Here is a 23,958-nt window from a genome sequence, read left to right on the forward strand (position 1 = left end):
GGCCAGGCGGGGGCCGTGGCCCTGGGAGGCAGCGGTGACCCGGGGGAGCTGTGGCTGCTGGCCTGGGTCTCTGGGGGCAGCCCCGCCTGTCCACACGCAGCCCTTGCTGAGACTCAGGCTCGTTCTGGCTTTGCGCCCTCGCGGCCGTGAGGAGGGCGCTCCAGACTGGGTTTTCACTCCGGCGCTGTCTCCGGAGCGAAGGAGAGGGCGCCCGGCTCCCCCATTGCCAGGGGCTCTCTGGGCCGGGCAGCCGGGCCCACGCCGCCTCTGTCCGCCTTGGGGCTTCCCTAGCCGCTTTGCTGTCTCCGTTTGAGGCTCTGTGGGCACACTTTCCACCCGTCGGAGGGTGAACGCACTCAGTGCTGACAGTGAGCTTTCCTTCGGGAAAGAAACAGAAGACGACAGGCACCGAGTTACCCTGCTTAGCGCTTGGTTGGGCCTGCAGGTTGTAGACGGTGGACTTGGGGAAGCTTTTCCCTTGCTGGTTGGCAGTCACAGGATTAGAAGCCATTGGAGGAGAAACAGAACAGCTCATGGGCTTACTCATCCTGTAACAAACGGTCTCTGCCAGGCCCCCGCCCCGGGCCCAGGGTTGGGCCTGAGCACCGGCCCCGCCCGCCCTGGGTGCACAGTGCAGGCGGAACAGCACCGTCCCTGGGGGGAAGCCACGGAGGGACACGGAGGCGGGGCCCCGGGGGGGAAGAGGACATGTGAGCGCAAGCCTGCAGGTGCCGGGGGTGTGGGAGGGAGCACGGGTGCCTGGGGCCAGAGTTCAGGTTCCCCAGGCCGAGGCGGGGCGGCGTGGCCCTCCCAGGCCCTCGGGGGAGGCCTGTGCTCCAGGTGAGCGGAGACGCTCTTGGGTGCTTTTTAAAGGGTCCTCTGCTGTTGCACTGAGGACAGGCTGTGGGGCCCCGAGGCTGCTGCAGCACTGGTGAGAGGTGGGCTGAGCCCCACAGCAGCGGGCAGGTGGGGACACACGCTGAGAGGGCAGGCGGGCCACGAGGCAGGCGCTTTGGAGCTGAGGGCCGACCTCGGGAGCCCAGCAGGGAGCGGGGGGTCGGGGTGGGGCTGGTCAGGCTGCGTGGGAGGTGGGGGCGTCACAGGTTCAGAGCTGAGAGCCTGGGGCTCCCCAAAGGGTGAGCCTTGAATGCAAGGACCAGGAAGGGGAGGGGACGTCAGACGGGGTGGGGGCAGCAGAGAGGGTGGTGAGGCGTGGGCCGGCTGGCCTTGGACGCAGCGCCTCGTTGCCTTCGCACCAACTGCTTCCCGCCGCGGGCCTGCGGGCCTCCTGCCCCCTGGCGGCCGCGGCCTGCGGAACCTGGGGCAGGACCAAGGGCTTCGCTGTTGTGAAGAGTGCTGGAAGGAGCGACCTGGGATCCTTCTGTCCTGATCCCAGTCTCTCGCGTGCCCCTACTGCATCTCGCTTCGCAGAGGATTAGAAAGTGTGACGCTCGTGTCTGTAGCTGTGTTTCTGCGCAGTGTCGCTGAGGATGGCGGGGAGGCTGCTGTGTGTGTATCGGCCTCCCCCAGACCCCCTTCTTGGGAGTTGTCCAGGCCTCTTCAAGGCAGGCCCCTGGGGAGGTCCCTGGTGGCTCAGTGGGTTAAGGACCTGGCCTTGCCACTGCTGTGGCTCTGGTTGCCGCCGTGGCGCAGTTTTGATCCCTGGCCCTGGAACTTGTGCATGCCGCAGGGGCAGCCGAAAAGAAAAAAGCAGGTGCTGTTACTTGGTCAGAGATCTCGAATCCGCTAGTGTGCTGTGCTGTCCGTGACTTCAAGCCGGTCCTCACCGCCTCGTCCCTGGCGTGAGCTCCTCGCGCTGGCCGGCGTCTGGGCAGCTGGCCCGCGGGAATGAGTGTCATCTGCGCCCCGCTCAGCACGGTGCCGGATGGAGTCGCTGTGGGATTCTAGGGCAGGAGAGGGACTGGAGTCGCACTGACCCGTTCCAGTGTGACTCTCTCCCTCACTGGGTACTTGGTGCGGCTGTGTCCAGGCCTCTGGTCCGTGTGGCACGTCGGCCACGCTTGTCCACTCTTCCGACGCCGCTGGAAACGGGACGATAAAGGACCAGGGCGGTGAGGCCCCACAGCGGTGATGGGGGCAGGAGCACCACCGCGAGGGCTTAGGGCTCAGGAGGCCAGGGGCCCGCGTGTGCCGTGCGGCCAGACGGGGGTCGGAGGTCCGCAGTTGGGGCCAGGACCCCCTCGCGTGCAGATGGGGTTCCCAGGCTCCGGCAGAAGCTCGGTGCAGCTTTCTTTCAAGAAGCTGAATTGCCCAGGGGGAGAAGCAAGGCAGCCCTGCGGGCCCCTGTGCCTGCAGCGCAGGTCTGACGTGGGGGTGATGCGCCCTCGTCACCTCCCGGAGGACTCAGCCCTGCTGAGCTGTAATTTCCTACGGCCCCGGCACCCGTGCTAAGCGTGTGCTTCCACAGGGTTCCAGGCAGGTTCTCCTGTGCAACCAGCAGGAGCACCCCCCGCCCCCCGGCTGGGGGCTCCCTGCTCTGGGAGCTGGGAGGTGGCTCCTGCCGGCTGTCTGAGGCATCCCGTCTGTCTGTCGGGTGGGCGTAGCTCGTCCCTTCTCTGCCCGGTGCCCTGCAGCTGTGTGGGCGCTCGGGCTGCTCTGTTCCCCGGCCGTGCCGCCGCACGCATCCTCGGGCGCGGGCTCGGTGACTGCCATGCGGTGCTGGCTTGGCTCTGACGTCAGAGCCTGCCCAGCCGTCTTCCTGGACGGTTGGGGCGTTTCACAGATGGGCCTTCTGGTCGCTCCGGTCCCGGCCCTCGGCGCCGTCGGTCTCTCTCTGTCCCCCGTCTCGTGGGCCCGTAGTCGTGCCGGGCTGTGGCTTGAGCACTCCTGATGATCAGCGTCTGAGCGCCTTTTCCTGCACTCGTTGTCACACGTCTTCTTTTGGGACGTGTCTGTTCAACTTGTTATTTGTCTTCCTATTATTATTTGGCCGCACCCACGGCAGGCAGAAGCTCCCAGGCCAGGGAGCAGGCCTGCAGCACCGCAGCAACCCAAGCCCCAGCAGTGACAGTGCCGGGTCCTTAACCATTAGGCCACCAGGGAACTCCTTATTTTCGCATTATCAATGTGTAAGAGTGCTTCTTGTGTACTCCAGAAACACATCTTTTTTTTTTTGCCATTTCTTGGGCCGCTCCCTCAGCATATGGAGGTTTCCAGGCTAGGGGTCGAATCGGAGCTGCAGCCACTGGCCTACACCAGAGCCACAGCAATGCAGGATCCAAGCCGCGGCTGCAACCTACACCACAGCTCACGGCAACGCCGGATCCTTAACCCACTGAGCGAGGCCAGGGATCGAACCCACATCCTCCTGGTTCCTAGTCGGATTTGTTACCCGCTGCGCCACGACGGGACCTCCCAGAAGCTCATCTTTAGATGCATACATTTGAAGTAGCTTCTCACTCTGTGCCTCCTCTTTTCCTGTCGCGCATGAGAAGCAGGTGTCTTTAATTTTGACGTCCCAGTGAGCTCTCTGTTGCCTCAGTCCGGAGGAGAGGCTTACAGCTGAGGGGGATCATGCAGCAGCAATGCCCACAACACGAGAAGAAGCCCAGGGAGACGGGGGAAGTGACCCGGGTAGGACGGAGACGACTCCTGAGGCGGTGACCCCAAAACCGGCCACCGTGTGGTCCACTCAGGTGTGAGGTGACGGGGTGGGCTGCCTGGCCAGCAGGGAGACGGCGGCCCAGGCTGTGCGCGTGGCCCTGCCCGAGCGTGGCCCTGCCCGTCCTTGCCGGTGCAGCTGTCTGCCTGTGGCTCTGGGCCCCGCAGGCAGCCCTGGAGGAGGGCTGGCCGTGTTCCTCCTTCCCGGGCTCATTCTGTGCCCTCCCCCAGGCGAGAACTTGAGCCTGTTGGAACCGGCGGTGGGGACAGGGCCCCTCACCCGCTAGCGCTTCGTTTTCAGCCTCTCAGGGCGTGCTGCGGGGCGCCCTGTGACGAGCACCCCCAGAGTTGTGTTTTGTGTCCAAAACTCGAGAACAGGATGCCAGGAGAAAGGGCATCAGAACAAGAAGGATTGTGACAATTAGAAGTATGATTTGAAAACTAAATTCAGGAAATAGAAGAAAAGACAGAACATCCTAGAGAACATTTAAGAGACACGGAGGATGAATCCAGGGTTCACCCGCGACGGAAATTCCGGGACCCTGCAGGGGAGAACGGGGCGGGGGGCGGGGTGTACCGAGCAGACAGGGACGCCGCCAACAAAGGTACCGCCCGGAGTTCCTGTCATGGCGCAGTGGTTAACGAATCCGATTAGGAATCACGAGGACGTGGCTTCCATCCCTGGCCTCGCTCAGTGGGTTAAGGACCTGGCGTTGCCGTGAGCTGTGGCGTAGGTCGCAGACGCGGCTCGGATCCCACGTTGCTGTGGCTCTGGCGTAGGCCGGCAGCTGCAGCTCCGATTTGACCCCTAGCCTGGGAACCTCCATATGCCGCGGGAGCGGCCCTAGAAAAGGCAAAAAGACAAAAAACACCCAAAGGTACCGCCAGGCCCCAACCCCACAAGCGCAGCTGGGCTAGGAGACTTGGGACGAGGTCTTCGGTGTCTTGGGGGGAGCTGTAAGCGGGGGGCCCAGCCCACATGTGGGGGTGTGCACCGCCCGTCTCGGCCACGGCCGCCCGTGGGGTGGCTGGAGCGTGACCACTGAGTGAGTGCTGTGTGGGGTGCTGTTGCGGGGGGGGCAAGGGCTCAGCCTAAGGCTGCCTCACTTTCCTTTGTTTTATTTTTTGTCTTTTTAGGGCCGCACCCGCGGCATATGGAGGTTCCCAGGCTAGGGGTCGAATTGGAGCTGCAGCTGCCGGCCTCCACCACAGCTCACGGCAACACCAGATCCTTAACCCACTGAGGGAGGCCAGGGATCGAATCCGAGTCCTCATGGTTCCTAGTCGGATGCGTTTCCTCTGCACCACAACGGGAACTCCTGCCCCACTTTCTCCTCTGAGTCTGAGAACCAAGAGATGGCGCAGAGCAGCCTGCCTGGAGGAGGAGGCCCGGGCAGGGCAGGCTCCCTGGCCCCAGGGCTGACCGGCAGCTTCGCACTAGAAGCGGAAATGGGAGCCTGGGACGAGACGAGGGGCAGGAAGGTCCTTTCTGGCAGGAATGACCCAAGAGGGGAGGCCTCTGGACCCAGGAGAGCTGCAGGGGGGTGGTGGCCCGGGGGACCCCAGAGAGGGTCACGCTGTGGGGGTGACCTGGGACGTGGACAGGGAAGTGATGAGGGGGTGGGGTCAGGAGTTGGGATTGAAAGCTGCAGGGCGGTGGTCGTGGTCCAGTGGTTCTTGTACCTGGGCCTCGTGGACTCAGCCTGGAGTGAGGCTCAGAAGCCAGGGCAGCCAGAGCCAGGGGTTGGAGCCGTGAGCCGGTGTCAGGCGTCGGGGGGCGCCTGCTCGAGACAGACGGGAACCAGCAACCAACGGCCGTGGGCTGGGAGGGCGGCTGGCGGGCCTGGTGCCTCTCCTCTGAGCCACCAGCAGCTGTCTGTGCCCGGCACCGCCGGGACCTGCCCACGTAGGCGGCCGGGGCACCGCGAACCCGCTGATGCCCTCTGTGCAGGGTCACAGGTCGCTGTGGACTGTGTGCTCCAGGGGGCCCCACGTGGCGCTCTCACCACGAGCCCTTCCTGTTCCAGGAGCTGCTCCAGGAGTTTGAATCCGAGATGCAGAAGCGGGAGCACGGGTTCCGCCTGCAGGCCGACAGCATGAGCAATGTGGTCCGGGCGCACGAGCTCAAGGTAGCGCCGCCCTGCAGCTGTGCCTGGTCCCCTCGGAGCTGGGAAGCCCCTTGGGAGTTAGGGTTCACACCAAGGCCCCTTTATACAGGGGCTGGGGTGACATGTGGGTGCTGCGGTAGCTGCTGTGTCAGGTCCTGTTACCCGGCCTCCAGGAAGCGGCACCCCCAGAATAAAATGCCCTCTTGTAAGCCCTGTCCTTGGCCTGTGGCTTCCTGGGACCCCTGAGAATGGGCCTGTGTGGGGGTGACCCAGGACCCCTGAGAGTGGGCCTGTGTGGGGGTGACACGGGGCCCCTGAGAGTGGGCCTGTGTGGGGGTGGCCCTGGAGCCTGAGAGTGGGCCTGTGTGGGGGGTGACCCAGGACCCCTGAGAGTGGGCCTGTGTGGGGGTGACCCAGGACCCCTGAGAGTGGGCCTGTGTGGGGGTGACCCGGGACCCCTGAGAGTGGGCCTGTGTGGGGGTGACACGGGGCCCCTGAGAGTGGGCCTGTGTGGGGGTGGCCCTGGAGCCTGAGAGTGGGCCTGTGTGGGGGGTGACCCAGGACCCCTGAGAGTGGGCCTGTGTGGGGGTGACCCAGGACCCCTGAGAGTGGGCCTGTGTGGGGGTGACCCGGGACCCCTGAGAGTGGGCCTGTGTGGGGGTGACACGGGACCCCTGAGAGTGGGCCTGTGTGGGGGTGACACGGGGCCCCTGAGAGTGGGCCTGTGTGGGGGTGACCCTGGACCCCTGAGAATGGGCCTTTGGGGGGTGACCTGGGACCCTGAGCGTGGGCCTGTGGGGGGTGACCCGGACCCCAAGAATGGGCCTGTGTGGGGATGCTGCCCATCCCAGCTCTCAGGAGGCCTGTCTGTGCTTCACGCCCCCAACACCCGAACTCGAGTTCTCTAAAGTGCTGCCCCCACCCCAGCCCAGGGCAGGCGCCAGAACCACTCACTGAGACAAGGACCAGCCTGGAGGGGACAGGGGTGTGTGGGGGACGAGGAAGCGGGGGTGACACCTGGCTTGGGCCCAGGGCCCCAGCTGGTTGCCCTGGGCAGCATCCAGCCAGGCCTTAGTAAGACAGACCCCTGCCCCCGCCACCAGCCCCTGTAGCCCGCGGTCCCAGCCCGGGCCGCCTGAGCCCTCACGGGAGCCCCGCCCCTAAACCACCCCTGCCGTGTGAGTCCAGCGCCTACAGGCCGGCCGGGGTCGGGACCCCACATGCTGGGAGCGCCTGAGGAGGCTCCCACTGGTTCACGGCCCCTGAGTTCCAGGCTTTCTTCTCTGCTGCTCCTGGTAAGACAGTGAGGCTGTCCTCACGCCTCATCTTGTTCTGCTTACAGCCTCATTTTGAATGTCTGCCCTCTCCAAGGTCAAGCTGTTGAACAAGGAGCTGGCGGCCCTGAGAGAGGCCAGGGCACAGGCGGCGGAGTCCCTGCAGAGCACGGAGGCAGCGCGTGCCGAGCTGGCGGGCCAGCTGCAGCGCAAAGAGCTGGAGCTCAGGGACCTGGCTGCCGTGAAGGACGCCAGGTGTGCCCCCCAGCCCTGCCCCGTGGGTGGATGTGGCCGCCGTGAAGGACGCCAGGTGTGCCCCCAGCCCTGCCCCGTGGGTGGACGTGGCTGCCGTGTTGAGCATCTGGACTTGGTCTGGAGGCATCCGCCCGTCTGGCTCAGGCTGTGCTGCGGCCTTATCTGCCTCCCCACTGGGGGCCGATTCTTTCCAGGATAAAGGACTTAGAGGGGACACTTCGCTGGGCACGTGACACCAGGAAAAAAGAAGAGGAAACGCTCAGGAGGAAGTGAGTGTGTCTCGTGCCAGTTTGGGGAGCACGGTACCCCCCCAGGCGGCAGAAGGTCCCAGGCCTGCTGTGGGTCCCTCGTCCGGGTCAGCCTTCGCGCTCCCTTCCAGGGGGCGTGTTTCCGCGTGGGGGGGGCGAGGGCAGTTCGCCCTCGTCCACGTGCCTCCTTGAAACGAACGGCCCGGTCGGAGCCGGGCGCACGCAGACCCCCGTCCCTCCCCTGCCGCGGGACCGGCAGGCGCACACGCGGCCGAGGTGACGAGGGACCTGTGTGGAGAAAAACTAACCGAGGGGCATGAAAGCAAGCAGTTGGGAAATAACTCCCTTGCTTCCCTGGCCGTCTGGACCCGACCCGGCTTGTGCCGCGGTGAGGACGCGTGTGGCCCGCCGGAAAGGAACGGCCCCGCGACGGGCCTGGGCAGAGCTTTTGCCCCGAGACGGTGGGACACACTGGCCAGTCGGCAAGATAAGTGAGCTGAGTGACTGGGAGGAGACGTTGAGCCAGCCGTCTCTCGTCTCTCGGAGCAGCGCTGGGGCTTCTCACGATTCTTTGCAACCGAACAGAATGAAGGTGCAGAGCGAGCAGCGCCTCCTCCGCTTCGCGACGCTCAGCAGCCGCCGTCTCCTTGAGACGGAGTCTGTTCCGCTCAGCACCCGGCTCCAGGGCTTCCGGGGCCCCGCGAGCTGCCCGGGACGCTGCTGCTGTGTTTCAGGCACGAGGAGCTGGACCGTCTGGCCCGGGAGAGAGACGCGGCGCTGGCGGCGGCCGAGAGCGCGCACGAGGAGCAGCTGCGGGCGGCCGAGGCCCGGGCCCTGGAGCTGCAGGCGCGCTGCGAGGGCCTGGAGGTGCAGCTGCGCCGGGCCGAGTGGGGACAGACGGCCGCCTCCCGGGAGAGGGACGCCACCATTGACAAGTGAGCCCGGGCCCAGGGCCTGGCTGCCTGCTCCCTGGGTCAGAGGAAGGGAAGTGGGCCCCCCCGGGGGGGCGTCCCCGTCGGTGTTCTCACCGTGATCTTCGCTCTTTGTTTCGAAGCCGCGCGGTGAGCGTGGCGGCCGTGCGGCAGTGCGCGGGTGCTGGTGGTGAAATACACGCGGCCTGAGCCTCCCGTGCGAGCCGGCTTTAAGTTCAGCACGTTAGGGCGTTCCCTTGCCGGGCGCTGCCCCCCACTCGCCCGAGGCCTTCGCTTTGCGAAGCCAGGCCTGCATCCACCGTGCGCGGCGCTCCCACTCCGGGCCCCTCCTGTCCTGTCCATGAACTTGGCCACCCCGGGGTGCGGGGGAGCAGGACCCTTGCAGCGGGTCCCCTGGGCGTGATGGCGCCAGGGTCCAGGGTGTTGCGGCCGGTCCCCCTCCGTGAGGCGGAGGCGGGCGCGTCGCAGCGTTGGGTGAGAGCTGCACGTGCTTTATCGGCTCCGCCGGTGCCGCCGTTTGGGTCGGTTCCGCCTTTGGCTGCGGTGACCAGTCCCGCCGTGAGTGTGAGCGAGCGGCACCTATGCAGGTCTCTCTTCAGCTCTTTGGGGGCGCGTTCCCGGAGGTGGGTTTGCCGGGGCACTTGGGGACTCTGGGTTCCGCTCTTGGAGGAACTGCCTGACTTTTCCACAGTGGATGCGCCGTTTTTCACAAGGGTTCCAGTTTCTTTTTAAACCCGGTTTTCTGGAGTTCCCATCATGGTGCAGCAGAAACGAATCCAACTAGGAACCATGAGGTTTCGGGTTCAATCCCTGGCCTCCCTCAGTGGGTTAAGGATCTGGAGTTGCCGTGAGCTGTGGTGTAGGTGGCAGACGTGGCTCGGATCCGGCGTGGCTGTGGCTGTGCTGTAGGCCAGCAGCGACAGCTCCGATTCGACCCCTAGCCTGGGAACCTCCATGTGCCGCAGGTGCGGCCCTAAAAAGACAAAAAGGCAGAAAACCCAAACAAACCCAGTTTACTTTTTGGCGTCTAGGCCAGGCCACGCTGTGAGCCGCTCTGTCCCGCTGTGCCTGGTGTCTGGGGTGGGGTGGGGGGGCGTGTGCCCGTGATTGAAGTTGACTGACCTCCGTCTTGGCGGCCAGGAAGGAAGTGGTCCTTAGGGCAGCTGTGTTTCCGGAGCGTGAATCAGACAAATAGGTCCCTTGCAGAGTCTGCTGTGTAGCGGCTGGCTTCCCCTTTGTTGGGGCATATTTCTGTCTCTTCTTTACCGAATTCTCTGCCAGATTCTGTTTCTGTCTGAGGGCCCAGCAGCTGTGAGATACGCGAGGTACACTCGCTCCTGAGCTTCCTTAGACGTGGCTCGTGTTACAGTCGGTCGGGTCTGTTAGAGGCAGCAGCAGTGGCTGGGGGAGCAGAGGTGGCTCTGTGTGGCGTCGCGTGCATGGGAGCTCTCTGGGCCCAGGGGCCTCTCGGGGTCTCCACCCTCACGTTCCCTCCTGCTCCCCGTGTGACCCCAGGCCGGGGCTGTGGTCCCCAGGAGAGCCTGGGTGTCGCGCCAGTGTCCATCTTTGTGAGGCGGCTCCCGATGGGCCTGCTGGGCAGCAGCGCGTGTGGCGAGCTCGCCGTCTCTTTGGGCCTGCTGGAGAGGTTTTCCTGGGAGCGTGGTTCGTGAGTGGCAGCGGGGAGGAGCGTGAGACCTGGCCCCCGCGACACGGTACCGTGCGTGGGCCACATGCACCCCTGCTTCCCGAACCCACAGCTGAGACGCAGAAAGGAACAGGTGAGGTTACTTCCTGCGACCACCCTTCTTCGTCTGAGCCAGAGCGAGCCGTGTGCGATCACTAACGAAGGATGAACGTACCGAGCAAGTTACTGTTGCGTGATTTGCACTTTTTGGTGCTAAGATTTGAAGCCACATCTCAGTTCAGACCGGCCGCCTGCCCAGGAGCCCCGCGTGGACGTGGAGCAGTGTGGGCAGTGCTGGTGTGAGCGCTGGATGGGGGCTGGACTCGGAAAGGGCGAGTTCCCGGGCTCTCTGAACGCGCAGCTGCTCGCGCTGGGCTGGTCTTGGCGGAGGGGGCAGGAGCCAGGTCCCAGTCCTGGACCCACGTAGCCCGGGGCGCCCTGCACAGCCTCAGCCCTGGAAGAGTCGGGCTGGGCAGAGGAGCGGAGTGACCTGGTGGGAAGGACGGCGGCAAGAGCCGTGTGGGAAGACGCGCTGAAGCCCCGGGGGCGCGAAGAGGTGGCGGCTGGAAAAGGCACAAACCCTCCCAGCCTGCGCCGCGGCGGGTCTGCCCTGAGCAGAGAGCCGCGCTGTCCCCGCACGCAGGGCCGGGCCAGGACGCGGGGTGCCCGGGGATCAGCTGACCCTTTGCCGAGTCATCTGCCTTGATGCTGAGTGAGGCCTCTTTAAGCTGAAACCTCCAGAGAAGTCTCCCACGAGGAGGCTGCTCCCTTCTTCCCGTCTGCTGGGTCGGGGTGGGTTCTGTCTGGGCTCGGAGCTCGTCCGCCTCTGCCCCGTGGGCTCGTGGCTCTGGGCCGTGGCCGGGCGTGGCCACACATCCACCCTGCAGCGGGGCCACGTGCAGCTTAGAAGGGGGCAGGCCAGGGCTGCAGATGGGGTGACGGCCCGCGGGCGCTGTGCGGCTGGTAGCTCGGCCCCTCTGGTCAGCATCTGCAGGTGTTGCCCCCGAAGCTCCGCCTCCCGGGAGACTCGCCCAGTTTTGGTGCCGCTCCCGGGAGCGGAAGGGTTTCTGCCGGACCGTGTCTCTCTGTTGGCGTGGAAACGTGTGACCGTCTACACAGGGGGCCGGTGCTGGGCCGGCAGCGGCACGACGGCTGGCGCTGCCTCAGGACCCTGGGCTCCGGGAGGTGTGTCCTGGCCCACGGTTCCCCACGGGCCTGGCGTGGGCCTGCAGCGGGCTTGGCGTGGGCTTGGCTGCTGCCGGTGCCCGATCCAGGCCTGGGTTGGTGGGGGATGGAGGCCGGGTCTCGGGAGGGACCAGCCCCTGATCTGGGCGGGGAGGGCGAGGAGGCCCCTGCCCTGCGAGAAGAGCCCCTGGTCTGCCCTCCCCGTGCGGGCTGTGCGGGCTCGCGCTCGCGCTCGTGCGCGTGCGGGTGGGCGTGAGGGCGCTCCGGCGGGAACCCGCCCTCGTTCACGTGGCTCCCGTCTCTGTTTAGACTCCGGGAAGATGCGTCGGCTCTGAAATCCGCCTGGGATGCCGAGGTGGCCCGGCTGTCCAGGGAGATGACGGCCCAAGACCTGCAGGTCCAGTCGCTGCGGGAAAAAGAGGGGGAGCTGAAGGCACAGCTGGCCAGATGCCAGCAGGACGTCGGAAGGTACTGAGCGGGGCAGGTGGGGCAGCGGGCGGAGGAGGCCCTCCCCACGGAGCAGGGCTGCCAGTGGGGCCCCGGGGCTGGCCAGGGGCGCGTGCCGTCTGGTCCCGGTCAGGAAACCTCTGGAGCCTTTTGTGTGATTGTTGGTGTCTGAGAGTCTTTTCCTTCTGAGGGAATGGACACTTGAGAGACAGGGGGTTTTGGTTGGTTTTTTATAATGATTTGTATTTTTCCCATCATAGCTGGTTTACAGTGTTCTGTCCGTTTTCTCCTGTGCAGCAAGGTGAGCCCGTCACACGTAGGGGTACACATTCTTTGGCTCTCACTGTCCTGCCGCACCCCGAGGGACTGGGCTTAGTTCCCAGGCGACACAGCAGGATCTCATTGCTTCCTGGCTCCAGGGCGACGGTCTGCACCTCTTAAGCCCAGACGCCCACCCTCCCCTCCCCCTCGGCAACCACAAGTCTGTGCTGCAGGGGCGTGCGTTTCTCTTCTGCCGAAAAGGTTCATCTGTCAGGCTGCTCTTTCTTGAGGCGTCTTTGGAGTACCGAGCACGTGTTCTCTGACAGGCACGCACCCAGCACGGCCGCCAGGCTGCTCGCCTCCTGGGGGACCCCGCCTCACGGGAGGAGCCCCGCAGTTTGCTCTTTCCTGTGTCTAGCTTCTTTGGGTGCTTATTTGCATATTCAGGATCTCTAGTTTCTTCCTGTGTTACTTTTGGCAATTTGTGTCAGTTGGTGAGTTTGTCTCTTTCGTCTTTATTACTGGGATGAAGTTGTTTGTAATGTTTCTTTCCTTTTTTCTTTTTTCTTCTTTGGGCTACACCCATGGTGCGTGGAGGTTCCCAGACTAGGGGTCGCCTGGGAGCCACAGCCACAGCCACACCGCTTCTGAGCCACATCTGCCACCTACTCCACAGCCCACAGCAACCCTGGACCCTTAACCCACTGACCGAGGCCAGGGATCAAACCCTCGTCCTCATGGATGCCAGTCGGGTTCGTGAACTGTGGAGCCACGACGGGAGCTCCTGGAGGGTTTCTTTACTGTCCCTCTGATAGGTGGAAGTTCCTGGGCGAAGGATTGAACCCGGGCCACAGCAGTGACCATGCTGGATCCTCAACCTGCTGCACCACTGGGGAACCCCTGCGTTTTCTCTTTTTTCCTCCATCAGTCTAGCTAGAGGTTTGTCCTCCTCACAGATCTTTCCAAAGAGCTCACGCTCGGTTTCACTGCGTTTCCTGTCTTTAGTCTCATTCTCCGTCTTACCCTGACCACTGCCTCTGCGGCTCATGGGCCTCCCCGGCCTGCTGTCCAGGAACTGACAGCCGGTTCGGCTTCATCGGGTGTCCTGGCTGTTGAAGAGGGAGGGCAAGCCTGCCGACAGGTGTCTGTGGAGGCGCCGAGCTGGCCCCGAGCTTGGCTCCCCCTCGCAGCCGCGGGGATTGGACGTCTGTGACCGTGTGTGCTCATCTTCTGCTCGGCCTCCTGTGGCTCGGGGCTCTCGTCCCTCCCACCCCAGCTTCCACTGCCGCCCCGTCGGGGCCGCTCGCGGAGCCCTTCCCTCAGCGTGGGCAGGGCACGGCCCCGGGCGGACGCGAGGGCCCTGGAGCGGGATCTGCCCGGGCCTGACTCGGGTCTGCGTTCCCGAGCCTGACTTGGATTAACCGAGGGGTTTCTCTTGGAAAGCGGCCTCCGTCGAACACATCCTGCTCGCGGAAGCGAGGCCGCGTCCCAGATGCTGCAGCGGTGCCCCCCGCGACCTCCCACGGAGCGTCCTGGGCCTTGGCCTTTGGGCGACAGGGTGACAGCCTCCACCCGGGAGGCAGGGCGCAGAGAGCTCAGGCGGGTGAGGTCCCGCGTCCACTGTGTGAAAGCCTGGGGCCCAGCAGCGGGCGCTTTAAAGACTTGCTGCCTGGGACGGGATCTTCGCGGCCTGTAAGAACCGCCATCCGACGGTCCGCCTCCGGGTGACCGGCTCCGGGCGACCGGTTCCGGGCTCTGTCTTCCGGGGCTCCGTCTTCCCTCCTGTGTCAGTGGGGACCTGGCTGCGCTTTGGGTGCCGGATGCACATCCTTTTCCCTCTGGATTTTAAATCCGTCGAGGGTGACCGTCGTCGCTTTGTGCGCGTGACGCCATCGGAGCGGCCTGACTCGGTACCCCCCCCGCCCCGCGCCCCCGGGACTTCGGCCTCTGTGCTCAGAGGCCCAGCACGGCCCACTCCCTCGGCTGCGTCTCTTCTCAGGCGCGGCCACCTCCCGGCCTGTTCAGGCTGCTGGGGAGGTCTGCTCGGGGGCGAGGCCTCCGTCTCCTCCGTCTCCTCCTCTCCTCCACCCCTGCTGGCCGGCAGCTGGGCTGTCCTGGCCACGTTCCTTCTCCGTGTGGCCAGCAGGAGCGTCCCCTGCAGTGGGCACGACACATCCTCCCGGGTCCCCCTGGGGAGGGCGACCTCCTGCCCTGTCCCGGCCCCGCCCACCAGGGACCCCCACCCGCGCTGGTCCGCGTGGCCCTGTGGCTGCCGAGAAGCCTCCCTCTCCGTGCCAGCTGCCTTCCCGGCGTGAGGCGCCTCCCGTCTGGCCCCGCGGACCGTGTCCCTCCGCGGCTGAGGTGGCTCACCTTCTGCTTCCGTGCTGGTCCTTCCTCCGTCCTGGCCTCTCCCAGCCCCCTCGTGGATGGATGCTGGTCTCGTGCGTCCTGTTGGACGCCCCGCTGGCCGTTGCCACTCCAGCTCCGTCCATCCACCTGCACGGCCACGTCCTCGCCTGCAGTCATCCTCCTGGGCTCCTCTTGGCCCCTGGCTCCTCTTCCTGGAGCCGGCCCTTCTCTCTCGCCGCCCCGCTGCTCTCTGATGCTGGGCCTGCAAGTGGGGGCGTGGCCTGGGGGCCGCCCGCTCAGCTGCCTCCCACCCCTGGGCGCGGGGAGCTGACGCTGGTTCTGTCACCCCAGGTATAAGCAGCAGCTGTCCCTGGCGGCGGAGAGAGAGCAGAGCCTGGAGCGGGAGAAGGTGCAGCTGGAGCTGGACTGGCAGCGCCGCTGCGACGGCGTCGAGCGCGAGCAGTACCAGCGGTCCGAGGACTTGATTCAGGGCCTGACCGCAGCCAGAGACCAGGTCTGCGCCCCCAGGGCTCACTCCCGTCCGCGGGAAGAAGGGCGGGGAGCTCCACTCAGCGCGGGAACCGGCCTGGGCTGCCCCCAGTCGTCCTCTGCCTTCAGAACCCCAGCCGCGCCCAGCAGCTCGCTGTGGACCAGCCGGACTCGGGGTGATCACAGCGCTCGTGTGCCCGGCTGCTGGGTCCCTGGCCCCCGAGCGGGCTGCCTGCTTCGCGGAGGCCCGAGGGGCACCGTCTGGACCCTGGGGGCCGACACTGCCCCTTCGTAGCCCCCCCCAGGTTGAGCCGAGTCTGCCTCTTCCCCAGGCTGCCGCCAAGCTCCAGGAGGCAGAGCGGGTGCTGCACGAGCAGGACGTGGTGCTGAAGGCGGTGACCCGGGAGCGAGACCAGGCCCTGCAGGCGCTGCGCACGCGCGGGCCCCGCCCTGAGGAGGCGCAGGTGAGGCCCTGGGGCCACGTGGGGGCCTCTCCGTCCCAGCCTTAACCCAGGGGAGCCTGCTCTCGCTCTGTATCTTCCGCCTCTGCGGTCCTAAGAGACCCCAGGTTCAGACAGCTCGCAGGCCGTGTGGCGGGCTCCTCCCAGGGCCGCCCGGGCCGCGTGCGCCCTGAGTCTGCCCGGGGACGACACCCGCGCCTGGTGCCAGCTCACCCCCCCGCCTGGCCTGCCTCCGAGGTGGACCCTGATCGACTGGCCTGAGCTGTCGCAGCTCGGAGGGAGGGTCCCTGGTTAGAAGGGCCAGCGGGAGGGAGGGGCTGGGGCTGGGGGTCGCTCCAGGCCGTGCGGGACTCGCGTCTCCTCCTGCTTGTCTGTTTAAATGGGGGCATCGCCGTGCAGGGAGAGGCACCTGCTACCCACGCCGCTGATGCGCGCAGCGTGTGGCCACCCCAGAAGGTCCCCGTGCTCTCCCTGTGCCCCCCCCCCCCGAGGCTTGTCATGGGGACCCAGCCGGGCAGGCTTTCCGCCAGGCGCCCAGCGGCCGAGTGTCCACAAAACCCCGGACTGTGTCGCCTCGTCACTCACCCAGCCCCTCGCTGACAAGGACGCAGACCAGGTGCCCGTCTGCCTCTTCCGAGAGCTTGACGCTCTCACACAGCGTCGGCGTCGACATCAGTGACTCTGTCTTAGCGGCCCCCGGGGACTGTCGAACCTGGAGACTGAGCTGGTGGCTGAGTGGACGGAGGCGGGGCGGGCGGCCCCGCGCAGGAGCCGGAAGGCCAGCATCCACCGCACGCCATCCCGGCTGTGGAGCCGGCCGGCCCTCACTTGGCAGACCTGGGCGGTGCCCCCGCCGGCTTGCTTCAGGTGCCCAGAGCGCCGCCGCCGCAAGGGCCCCCGGTGACACGAGAACCGAGTCCTCCCCTTGCCTCTCCCTGCCTGGTGACGGAGCCACCAGAGCCGTGAAGACGGCCGCTCCCTCCCACCGCTGTGGCCGGGCCTGGCTGACCGTGGGCCCAGTGCCCCGGCGGGCGACCTTCACGGCCATGGGGCGTCCGGCACGGAGTTGGTGAGGAGGAGGTCACACTGGAGCAGGTGGGACCTGCGTCCGTGGGAAGGAACACGCGAGACGGCAGGGGGGAGGGGCGACGGGGCAGCACAGGGCGACGCATCTTCAGCCGACGGGCGCCAGGACGAGCGCCGAGGACACGGAGGCTGCAAGCGGCCACAGGGGGGCCTGTGCCTGGACTCGGGTGTCACGTGCACTCTGCTCGGCCCAGGCCTTGTCCCCGTCCACCTGGGGCCTGGAGGGAACCCGCAAGGACGGGGCCTGCGGAGCCGCTGCAGCGACACTTGGCACAGCCCGACCATCTCGGACGCGGCCGTCCTGGTTCCGCGTCCCTTTGTGGAAAGCCGTTCGCCCGGTCCTCCAGGGCAGCGGAGCCCCAGACCCCTTGCTGTTTCCGGGGTACCGGCCTCTTCCTGCCATCCGCCCGCAGGGGCTCTGGGTGAGCAGGAGCCACGTCTCCAGGCATCCCCCTGCCTGCTCACACTGTCGGGGGCACAGCTCACAGTCCCTGGGCCCTCTGCGAGGGACACGGGCTCCCTGCGGGGAAAGGCTGCCGGGGCCCCCTGTGGCCTCTGGGGCTGGTGCATGCCGGCAGTTGGTCAGGGTTGACCGGGACTTCGCCTGGACGAGGTGGCCTCCACCAGCCATGCCGTGTGGCCAGTGACAGTCCTGTTTGCACAGGGGCCTGCAGAGCCCCAGCCTGCCGCTGGGAAAGCCCGCGGCGTCCGGAATGCACCCCTCAGCCTCCCACCTGGGCTGCTAGGCTGCATGCCCGAGGGGTCGAGTTCTGGAAGGCGTGCCTGAAGAAGCCCCCAGGAACAGTCGAGGTCAGCAGGGGGTCAGGCCTGGGAGCACCGGTGTCCCCGGAGGCGAGGTGGGACCGACTCTGGCCACCAGGGTTCCCCACGGTCCCAGGGCTCACGGCAGGTGGTCTTTGCATGGGCGCCTCCTCCAGGGCGCAGGAGAAAACGAAGGCCTCTTTTTCTGTCAGTGAGCCATCCCCCGCCCCAGTTCTTTGTCGTGTTCTTTCCCCAGTCCGGCAGTTCCAAGTTGTTTGTGTCCAGGCCCCAGCTCAGCATTGGAGGAGGCCTCTCGGCGCTCTCCTTGTTCAGTAAACAAGGAGCCTTAGAAATGCCTGGCAGTCGGGCACAGGCACCTGGCCATCCCGCGTGGCAGGGGGCACCCACACCTTGGCCCTGTCCAGAGGGTCTGGCCACGCGGCCACGGGGGCGAAGCGAGCGGGGCGTGGCGGAGCGGGTGGTCTGAACGTGACCGGCCCTGACGGAGAGACGTGGCTTCTGAGCCGGGACGGCATGGGGGCCGGGGCTGCCCAAGCTTCTGGCTGACACAGTGGAGTGAGGTTCCGAGCCCTGCAGGTAATCCAGCAGGACACAGCACCTGCATCCCCCCTCGCGGAGCCTTCCTGGCTCCCACGGCGGGGTGTGGCCCCCTGGCAAAGCGGCAGCTGTCAGTGGGCAGCAGGTGGCGCTTGCTTCTGCAGGGCGGGGCCCTCCTGGCACACGCTCCTCTGGGAGCAGCAGGATCCCTGCCTACGCCGAGGTCGGACGGAGGCTGCACAGGGAGGCAGCGCCGAGCGTCCCCGGGTGGCGGCCCCCGCGGTGTCCGCTCTTGGCTGCGGCGCGACTTCCCGGCACGGAGCCTCTGCGGGGGGCAGCGTGTCCAGCAGGAGGCAGGGGCTTTCCTCCAGCAGACTCCGCGGAGGGCTGGGCGGTGCCAGGCCAGACGCGGGCACCCGCAGACCCGGGCCGCCCTCCTCCGCCCCCCGTCCTGGGCCGCGGTGCCTCCCGCTCTCCTGGGCTTTCCCGGCGGAGTCGCCGCCGCCGCCGCCGCCGGGCGAGTCCTGCGGCCGCGAACGCCTCCGGGGCCAAGGCGGCGTCTCGCCGCGCCTCTCAGAGGCTGTTCTCAGTCACTGCAGCCCTCACGGGCTTTTCTTTCTGAGAGTGGTTCCGGCGTCTTCTAGGTCGCCCTGGTTCTCACGGGAAGTTGGCAGTTTGTTGTATGTCACTGCTCCTCGGCAGTATCGTCACCTATCTTTTTTCTGTTTTGTTTTTTTTTTTTTTTTTTCGTCTTTGTGTCTTTTCTGGGGCCGCTCTCGCGGCATATGGAGGTTCCCAGACTAGGGGTCAAATCGGAGCTGCAGCTGCAGGCCTCCGCCAGAGCCACAGCCACTCCGGGTCCTTAACCCATGGATCAAGGCCAGGGATCGAACCCGCCACCTCATGGTTCCTCGTGGGATCCGTCGACCACTGCGCCCCGACGGGAACGCCTGCTCTGGTTATTTTTACGAGGCTTTTCTCAGCAGTTGGACTGTGAGGCACCCGCTGCTGTGAGCTTCTTTGTGTTTATCCTGCTTCGGGTTTGTTAAACTTCTTGAACCCGCGGACGTAGCTTTTCATCAGGTTTGAAATCTTCGGCCCGCACGTTCTGCACATTCCCCGTCCTCCTCATCGGTCTGGGCCGGTGCGTGTGTCGGCCACTCGCTGTTGCACGGCCGCCAGTGCCCCCCGCTGTTGGTTCTTCTCGGCCTCCCTCTCTCTGCTGGAGTTTGGGTACTGCCCTGTGTTTACCCTCACCCGCCGCTCCCCCCGCAGTTTCCGACCTGCTCATAATCCGCAGCCGTCCCAGTAAGTGTTTCTTTCAGATCATGCGGTTTCTGTCTCTGTAGGTCGCATTTGACTCTCTCTTTGTGTGTATCTGCCATTGCACTCTCTCTCGCTCTCTTTTTCTCGGCTGTGCCTGTGGGATGTGGAAGTTGCCGGGGCAGGGATCAAACCCACACTACAGCAGTGACACACATGCTGCAGGGACAACGCCGGGTCCCTAACCCACTGTGCCGCAAGGGAACGCCCTCTTCCGTTTCTCTCTCTCTGATTTTTTTCCTTTTTCCACTGCACCCACAGCATATGGAAGTTCTCAGGCCAGCGATGGAATGTGAGCCACTCCTGTGACCTACGTTGCAGCTGCAGCAACGCCAGAGCCTTAACCTACTGGGCTGGGCCAGGGATCAAACCTGCGCCCCTACAGAGATAAACTGGATCCCTAACCCATTGCCCACAGTGGAAATTCCCATTTCTCTTTTCGTGTTCTTGTTTTCTTTATAAATCTCTGAGCAAAAAAAAAAAAAATCTCTGAGCATATTTATGGGAACTGCTTTAAAGTCCTAACTGTCACTTAGCATGATGTTTTCATGGTTTGTCCATGTTGTACTTTGTGTCAGGACATCACCCTTTTCGTGGCTGAATAATATTCCACCCTGTTGCTTTGTGTTGATCCATTCACCTGGTGGTGGGCATTTGCGTGTTTCTGCACTTTGGCTGCTCTGAATATTGCTGCTGTGAACGTGTGCTCGGGTTTCCGTGGGGCTGTGTGTTCTCAGCTCTCTCTGTGTGGAGGCTCCGCGGTTCCCTTGAGAGGAGCAGCTGCTCTGCGTCGGGTTCTGCAGCCCACAGGGCTCGGTCTGCTCCACATCCTCCCAACACTAGTTGTTGTCTGTCTTCTTGTCACTGCCACCCTAATAGATGCACAACGGCTATTTTTTTTGGCTGTGCCACGGCCTACAGAAATTCCTCGGCCAGGAAGCGAACCCGAGTCACAGCAGCGACAACACCAAATCCTTAACCACTTGGCTCCAGGGAAAAGCCATTGCAGTAGCTGCCTACAAGGGCTGAATCTTTTCTGTCCCTCATAGATGTGGCTGAGGGTGTGCCTCGGCTTCCCCAGGGAAGTCCAGTAATGGCTTTTTAACCGAAGAGGCAGGGTCCCCACATTTCTCAACGAAAGTTTTGTTTGAAACCAGTGGTCTCGTGTTTGTGAAACCTAGAAGGAAAAAGTTCTCCGTGCTTCTGTCAACACCAGCCACCTCGGGGACAGCCGGGGGCAGGGACAGAGGGCGGGAGGTGCAGGAGCCAGCCGTCGGTTCTCAGTGGTGACGCCTCCGTTTCTTGCTTTGTTTTCCTGTGTTTGACAGACGCTCCTGAGGCCTCGTGAAGAGGAAACGGGGACCGGCTCTCCGGCTCTCGCGGTGCAGCAGCTGCAAGAGCAGAACGCGAGCTTGCGAAGTGTCATCGCACAGATGAGACAAGAGATGGAAACGCTCAGCGATCAGATGCTCCCTCCTGCCCGCTTAGGGGCGGGGGCCCCCGAGGCCACCCAGGACCCAAAGGCAGCGGCCGATCCCACCGTTCCTGGTGAGCGGGGGAGGGTCTGCTGAACCCACAAACTGACACCGCTGCAGTGGTTGTTTTTTGTTTGGGGTTTTTTGGTGTGTGTGTCTTTTGGGGGCCAGACTCATGGCACATGGAGGTTCCCAGGCTCGGGGTCGAATCGGAGCTGTCGCTGCCGGCCTGCACCACAGCCACAGCCACGCCAGATCCGAGCCACGTCTGCCACCTACACCCCAGCTCACGGCAACGCCGGATCCTTAACCCACTGAGCGAGGCCAGGGATCGAACCCGCGTCCTCATGGATGCCAGCCGGGTTCGTTAGCCGCTGAGCTGCGTCGAGAACGCCCCTTCAGTGCTTTCTGCAGAGTGGCAGCTGCTTTTCCCCAGGGGAGGGCACCTTCAGTCGGATGTACACGCACCTGGGCGTGGGGGGAGCACAGGGCGTGCGCACAACACGGGGAGAGACCAGAGCCGAGCAGGGGCTGGGATGGCGGGGACCCAGCACCGGTGGGCGACCCACGAAGGGAGGTGCAGGTGCCCGAAGCCGCGGCTGTGCCAGTCCCGGGGGCAGACCTCCTTGCAAGGCCGGCGTGGGAGAGTCGTGGGTCGGCAGGCAAGCACGGGTGACAGATGAAGGGCGGGGAGTAAACGCATGTGCCCTTGTGTTCACTGGGTTTTGCAAGGTTACGTTCTGGCTCTTGAAGCAGAAATGCGACACCTAAAGCATAAGTTTAAAACCCTGGAGGAACACCTGGAAGTGTCAGAGCCTTGGAAGACCCCCTCGTCCTGCGCCGGTGCTCAGCCCGGTGTCCCGGCTTCCGCAGATGCTGCCGGTGAGTCCCTGAGCAGCGGCACAGCCGCGGAGCTGCGGCAGACGTGCCGCCCAGAGGCATCGGGTGCCCGCAGCGGGGGCTGCCCTTTTCCGTGTAGGTGGGATCACGCGCGGGCTCGTCTGCCTTCCGAGCCGTGGGTGTGGTCAGTGTGGACGCAGCCGCCCTCTCCCCGTGGCCTCCCGGTGGCTATGAAGTGGCTGCCGCAGTGGCTGTCGTCTGTACCCGTCGACTTTTTCCGTGTTCCCTGTGGTGTCCGTCTGCTTGGGCTCCACGGCAGACCCTGAGGCGGGGGCCGAAACCGCCGACCTTTGTGCCTTCACTGCTGTCTTTGGTGATGGAAGGTCTTTTTTGTTGGGTTTGGGTCTCTGCTCTTTTGGGCCACACCCACAGCCTATGGAGGGTCCCAGGCTCGGGGTCGCTCGGAGCTGCAGCTGCCGGCCTTCCCCGCGGCCACAGCGACGCGGGATCCCAGCCGCGTCTGCAGCCTACACCCCAGCTCACAGCAACGCCGGGTCCCCAACCCGCTGAGCGAGGCCAGGGATCCAGCGCAAGTCCGCATGACCCTAGCTGGATCTGCCTCCGCCGCAGCGCAGCGGGGACTCCTAGACGGTCTTTTTTTATTTGTGAATTGCTGTTTTTTTGAGGTATCGCTGATTTACAGTGTTATGTTTCAGGTGTACAACTGTGATTCAAACATTTCATAGATTTTACTCCATTAGAAGTCATTATAAAACGTTGCCTGTTCCCTGGGCAGTAGCTTCTTCACTTTTTTTTTCTCCCCTGTCTTTTTAGGGCCACTCCCACGGCATATGGAGGCTCCCAGGCTAGGGGTCTAATCGGAGCCACAGCCACCGGCCTCCACCACAGCCACAGCGACTCGGGATCCGAGCCGCGTCTGCAGCCTACACCACAGCTCACGGCCATGCTGGATCGTTAACCCCCTGAGCAAGGCCAGGGATCGAACCCGCAACCTCATGGTTCCTAGTCGGGTTTGTTAACTACTGAGCCACGATGAGAACTCCCAGCTTCTTCACTTTATACCTGACAGTTTGTCCGTCTCACTCCCCTGCGCTGTCTCGCCCTCCCTGCTCCCCACCGCTCGCCGTGGGCTTGCTCTCTGCACCTGTGAGTCTGCTGCGGTTTTGCTCCGCCCACTGGCCCGCTGTGTCCCCAGACCCGCATGTCGGGGTGCCACACAGCACTTGTTCTCGCCCCCTGCCGTGTCCCACGAGCAGAACGCCCCCCACGTCTGTCCGTGTTAGTCTGTGACCAAGGAGGCGGAATAGGCAGGGGAGACAGCACTCTTGTCAGTGGCGCAGGGACCCCTGGAGGTCGGCACACCCGCCAACACGGGTGCAGACACAAACTCCGGGTGGACCAAAGACCCACACCCGCGACCAGACAGCGGGGCGGGCCCGGAGGCGAGGCCGGCAGGCGCGCGGCCGTAAATTGCAGCCGCGGCATCCGTCTGGATCCACGGCCCGAGGCCCGGCAGGCGTGGATCTCGGGCGAGCCGGGCGTCCGGCTGGCCCTCTGGGCAGGCCCCGCAGCGCAGGGTCCGTCCCGTCTCCTCGCTCCAACTTCCTTTTCCGACGGAGACGCCTGGCTCCCGCGGCCGCCGCGCGTCTCCCGCCCAGTCGGAGGCCGCCCCCTCAGCCCGGGCTCCGCGCTCGGACGCCCCGCCAGGTGACCCTCCCCGCGAGGCCCCCAGGCGGCTGGCGCCCGGGGGACCAGGGGACGGGGTGGCCGCCAGGAAGGGCAGGGCAGCAGGGCCCTCTGCCTGCGGAGGCATCGCCTCCCAGATGGTGCGGTTTTGTTTTTCTTTTCCAGGGCTGGTGTCTCTTGCTTCTTTGTGCGATTTCCTTGGGCCGGAATCTCCCGTGTGAGGGATCATGCCCAAGTTTCTGCCTGACCCCAGAGAGAGACTTTCCACATTTTACTTTCATGTTTACTTTCGCTTTCCTGCCTTCCTTCCTTCCTTCCTTTTGGTTAGATTAAAGAAGATTCTTCCTGGACTTCCCGTCGTGGTGCACTGGTTAACAGCCCCGACCAGGAACCATGAGGTTGTGGGTTTGGTCCCTGCCCTTGCTCAGTGGGTTAAGGATCCGGCGTTGCCGTGAGCTGTGGTGTAGGTTGCAGACGTGGCTCGGATCCAGCATTGCTTTGGCTCTGGTGTAGGCCAGCGGCTTCAGCTCCGATTGGACCCCTAGCCTGGGAACCTCCATATGCCGCGGGAGCGGCCCAAGAGATGGCAAAAAAAAAGGACAAAAAGAAAAAAAAGGAAGAGTCTTCCTATTGTCATACAGATCTTTTTTTAAACCACAATTGTGTCCATTTTTGGTTAACATTGTTAGATGCACGTACGTTTAGAATTATGTTCTCTTGGGAGTTCCTGTCGTGGCTCAGTAAGTTAAGAAACTGACAGTGTCCGTGAAGACGCAGGTTCGATCCCTGGCCTCGCTCAGTGGGTTAAGGACCCGGCGTTGCTGGGAGCTGGGGTGCAGGTCGCAGACGCAACTGGGATCCCACGTTGCTGTGGCTGCGGCGTAGGCCGGCGG

General features: G+C 64.6%; 1 protein-coding gene across 50 annotated transcripts in view; it reads left to right on the forward strand.

Annotated features, from left to right (window-relative positions):
* The window catches only part of CCDC57 (coiled-coil domain containing 57), a 97,551-nt gene that overhangs the window by 16,791 nt on the left and 56,802 nt on the right, over nucleotides 1–23,958 (forward strand). For 40 of the 50 annotated variants that reach the window (XR_014820531.1, XR_014820519.1, XR_014820520.1 and 37 more), the window contains exons 4-12: nucleotides 5,649–5,750; nucleotides 7,101–7,258; nucleotides 7,453–7,527; nucleotides 8,241–8,441; nucleotides 11,617–11,775; nucleotides 14,716–14,878; nucleotides 15,186–15,317; nucleotides 20,372–20,591; nucleotides 21,251–21,400. Coding sequence is in view for 22 of the 50 variants with exons in the window: in XM_084983266.1 (XP_084839392.1) it covers nucleotides 5,649–5,750; nucleotides 7,101–7,258; nucleotides 7,453–7,527; nucleotides 8,241–8,441; nucleotides 11,617–11,775; nucleotides 14,716–14,878; nucleotides 15,186–15,317; nucleotides 20,372–20,591; nucleotides 21,251–21,400 (1,360 nt within the window). In the remaining 28 variants the exon portion in view is untranslated. Of the gene's footprint in view, nucleotides 1–5,648; nucleotides 5,751–7,100; nucleotides 7,314–7,452; nucleotides 7,528–8,240; nucleotides 8,442–11,616; nucleotides 11,776–14,715; nucleotides 14,879–15,185; nucleotides 15,318–20,371; nucleotides 20,592–21,250; nucleotides 21,666–23,958 lie in introns of all 50 variants that reach the window. The other 10 variants (XR_014820526.1, XM_084983276.1, XM_084983278.1 and 7 more) reach the window with 5 other exon arrangements.

This window comes from Sus scrofa, chromosome 12 (genome assembly GCF_054392235.1).
Source record: "Sus scrofa isolate SSC_HxYL_T2T_F1_AM1 chromosome 12, Sscrofa_HxYL_maternal_Yorkshire_Landrace_v2.0, whole genome shotgun sequence".
Taxonomy (NCBI): domain Eukaryota; kingdom Metazoa; phylum Chordata; class Mammalia; order Artiodactyla; family Suidae; genus Sus; species Sus scrofa.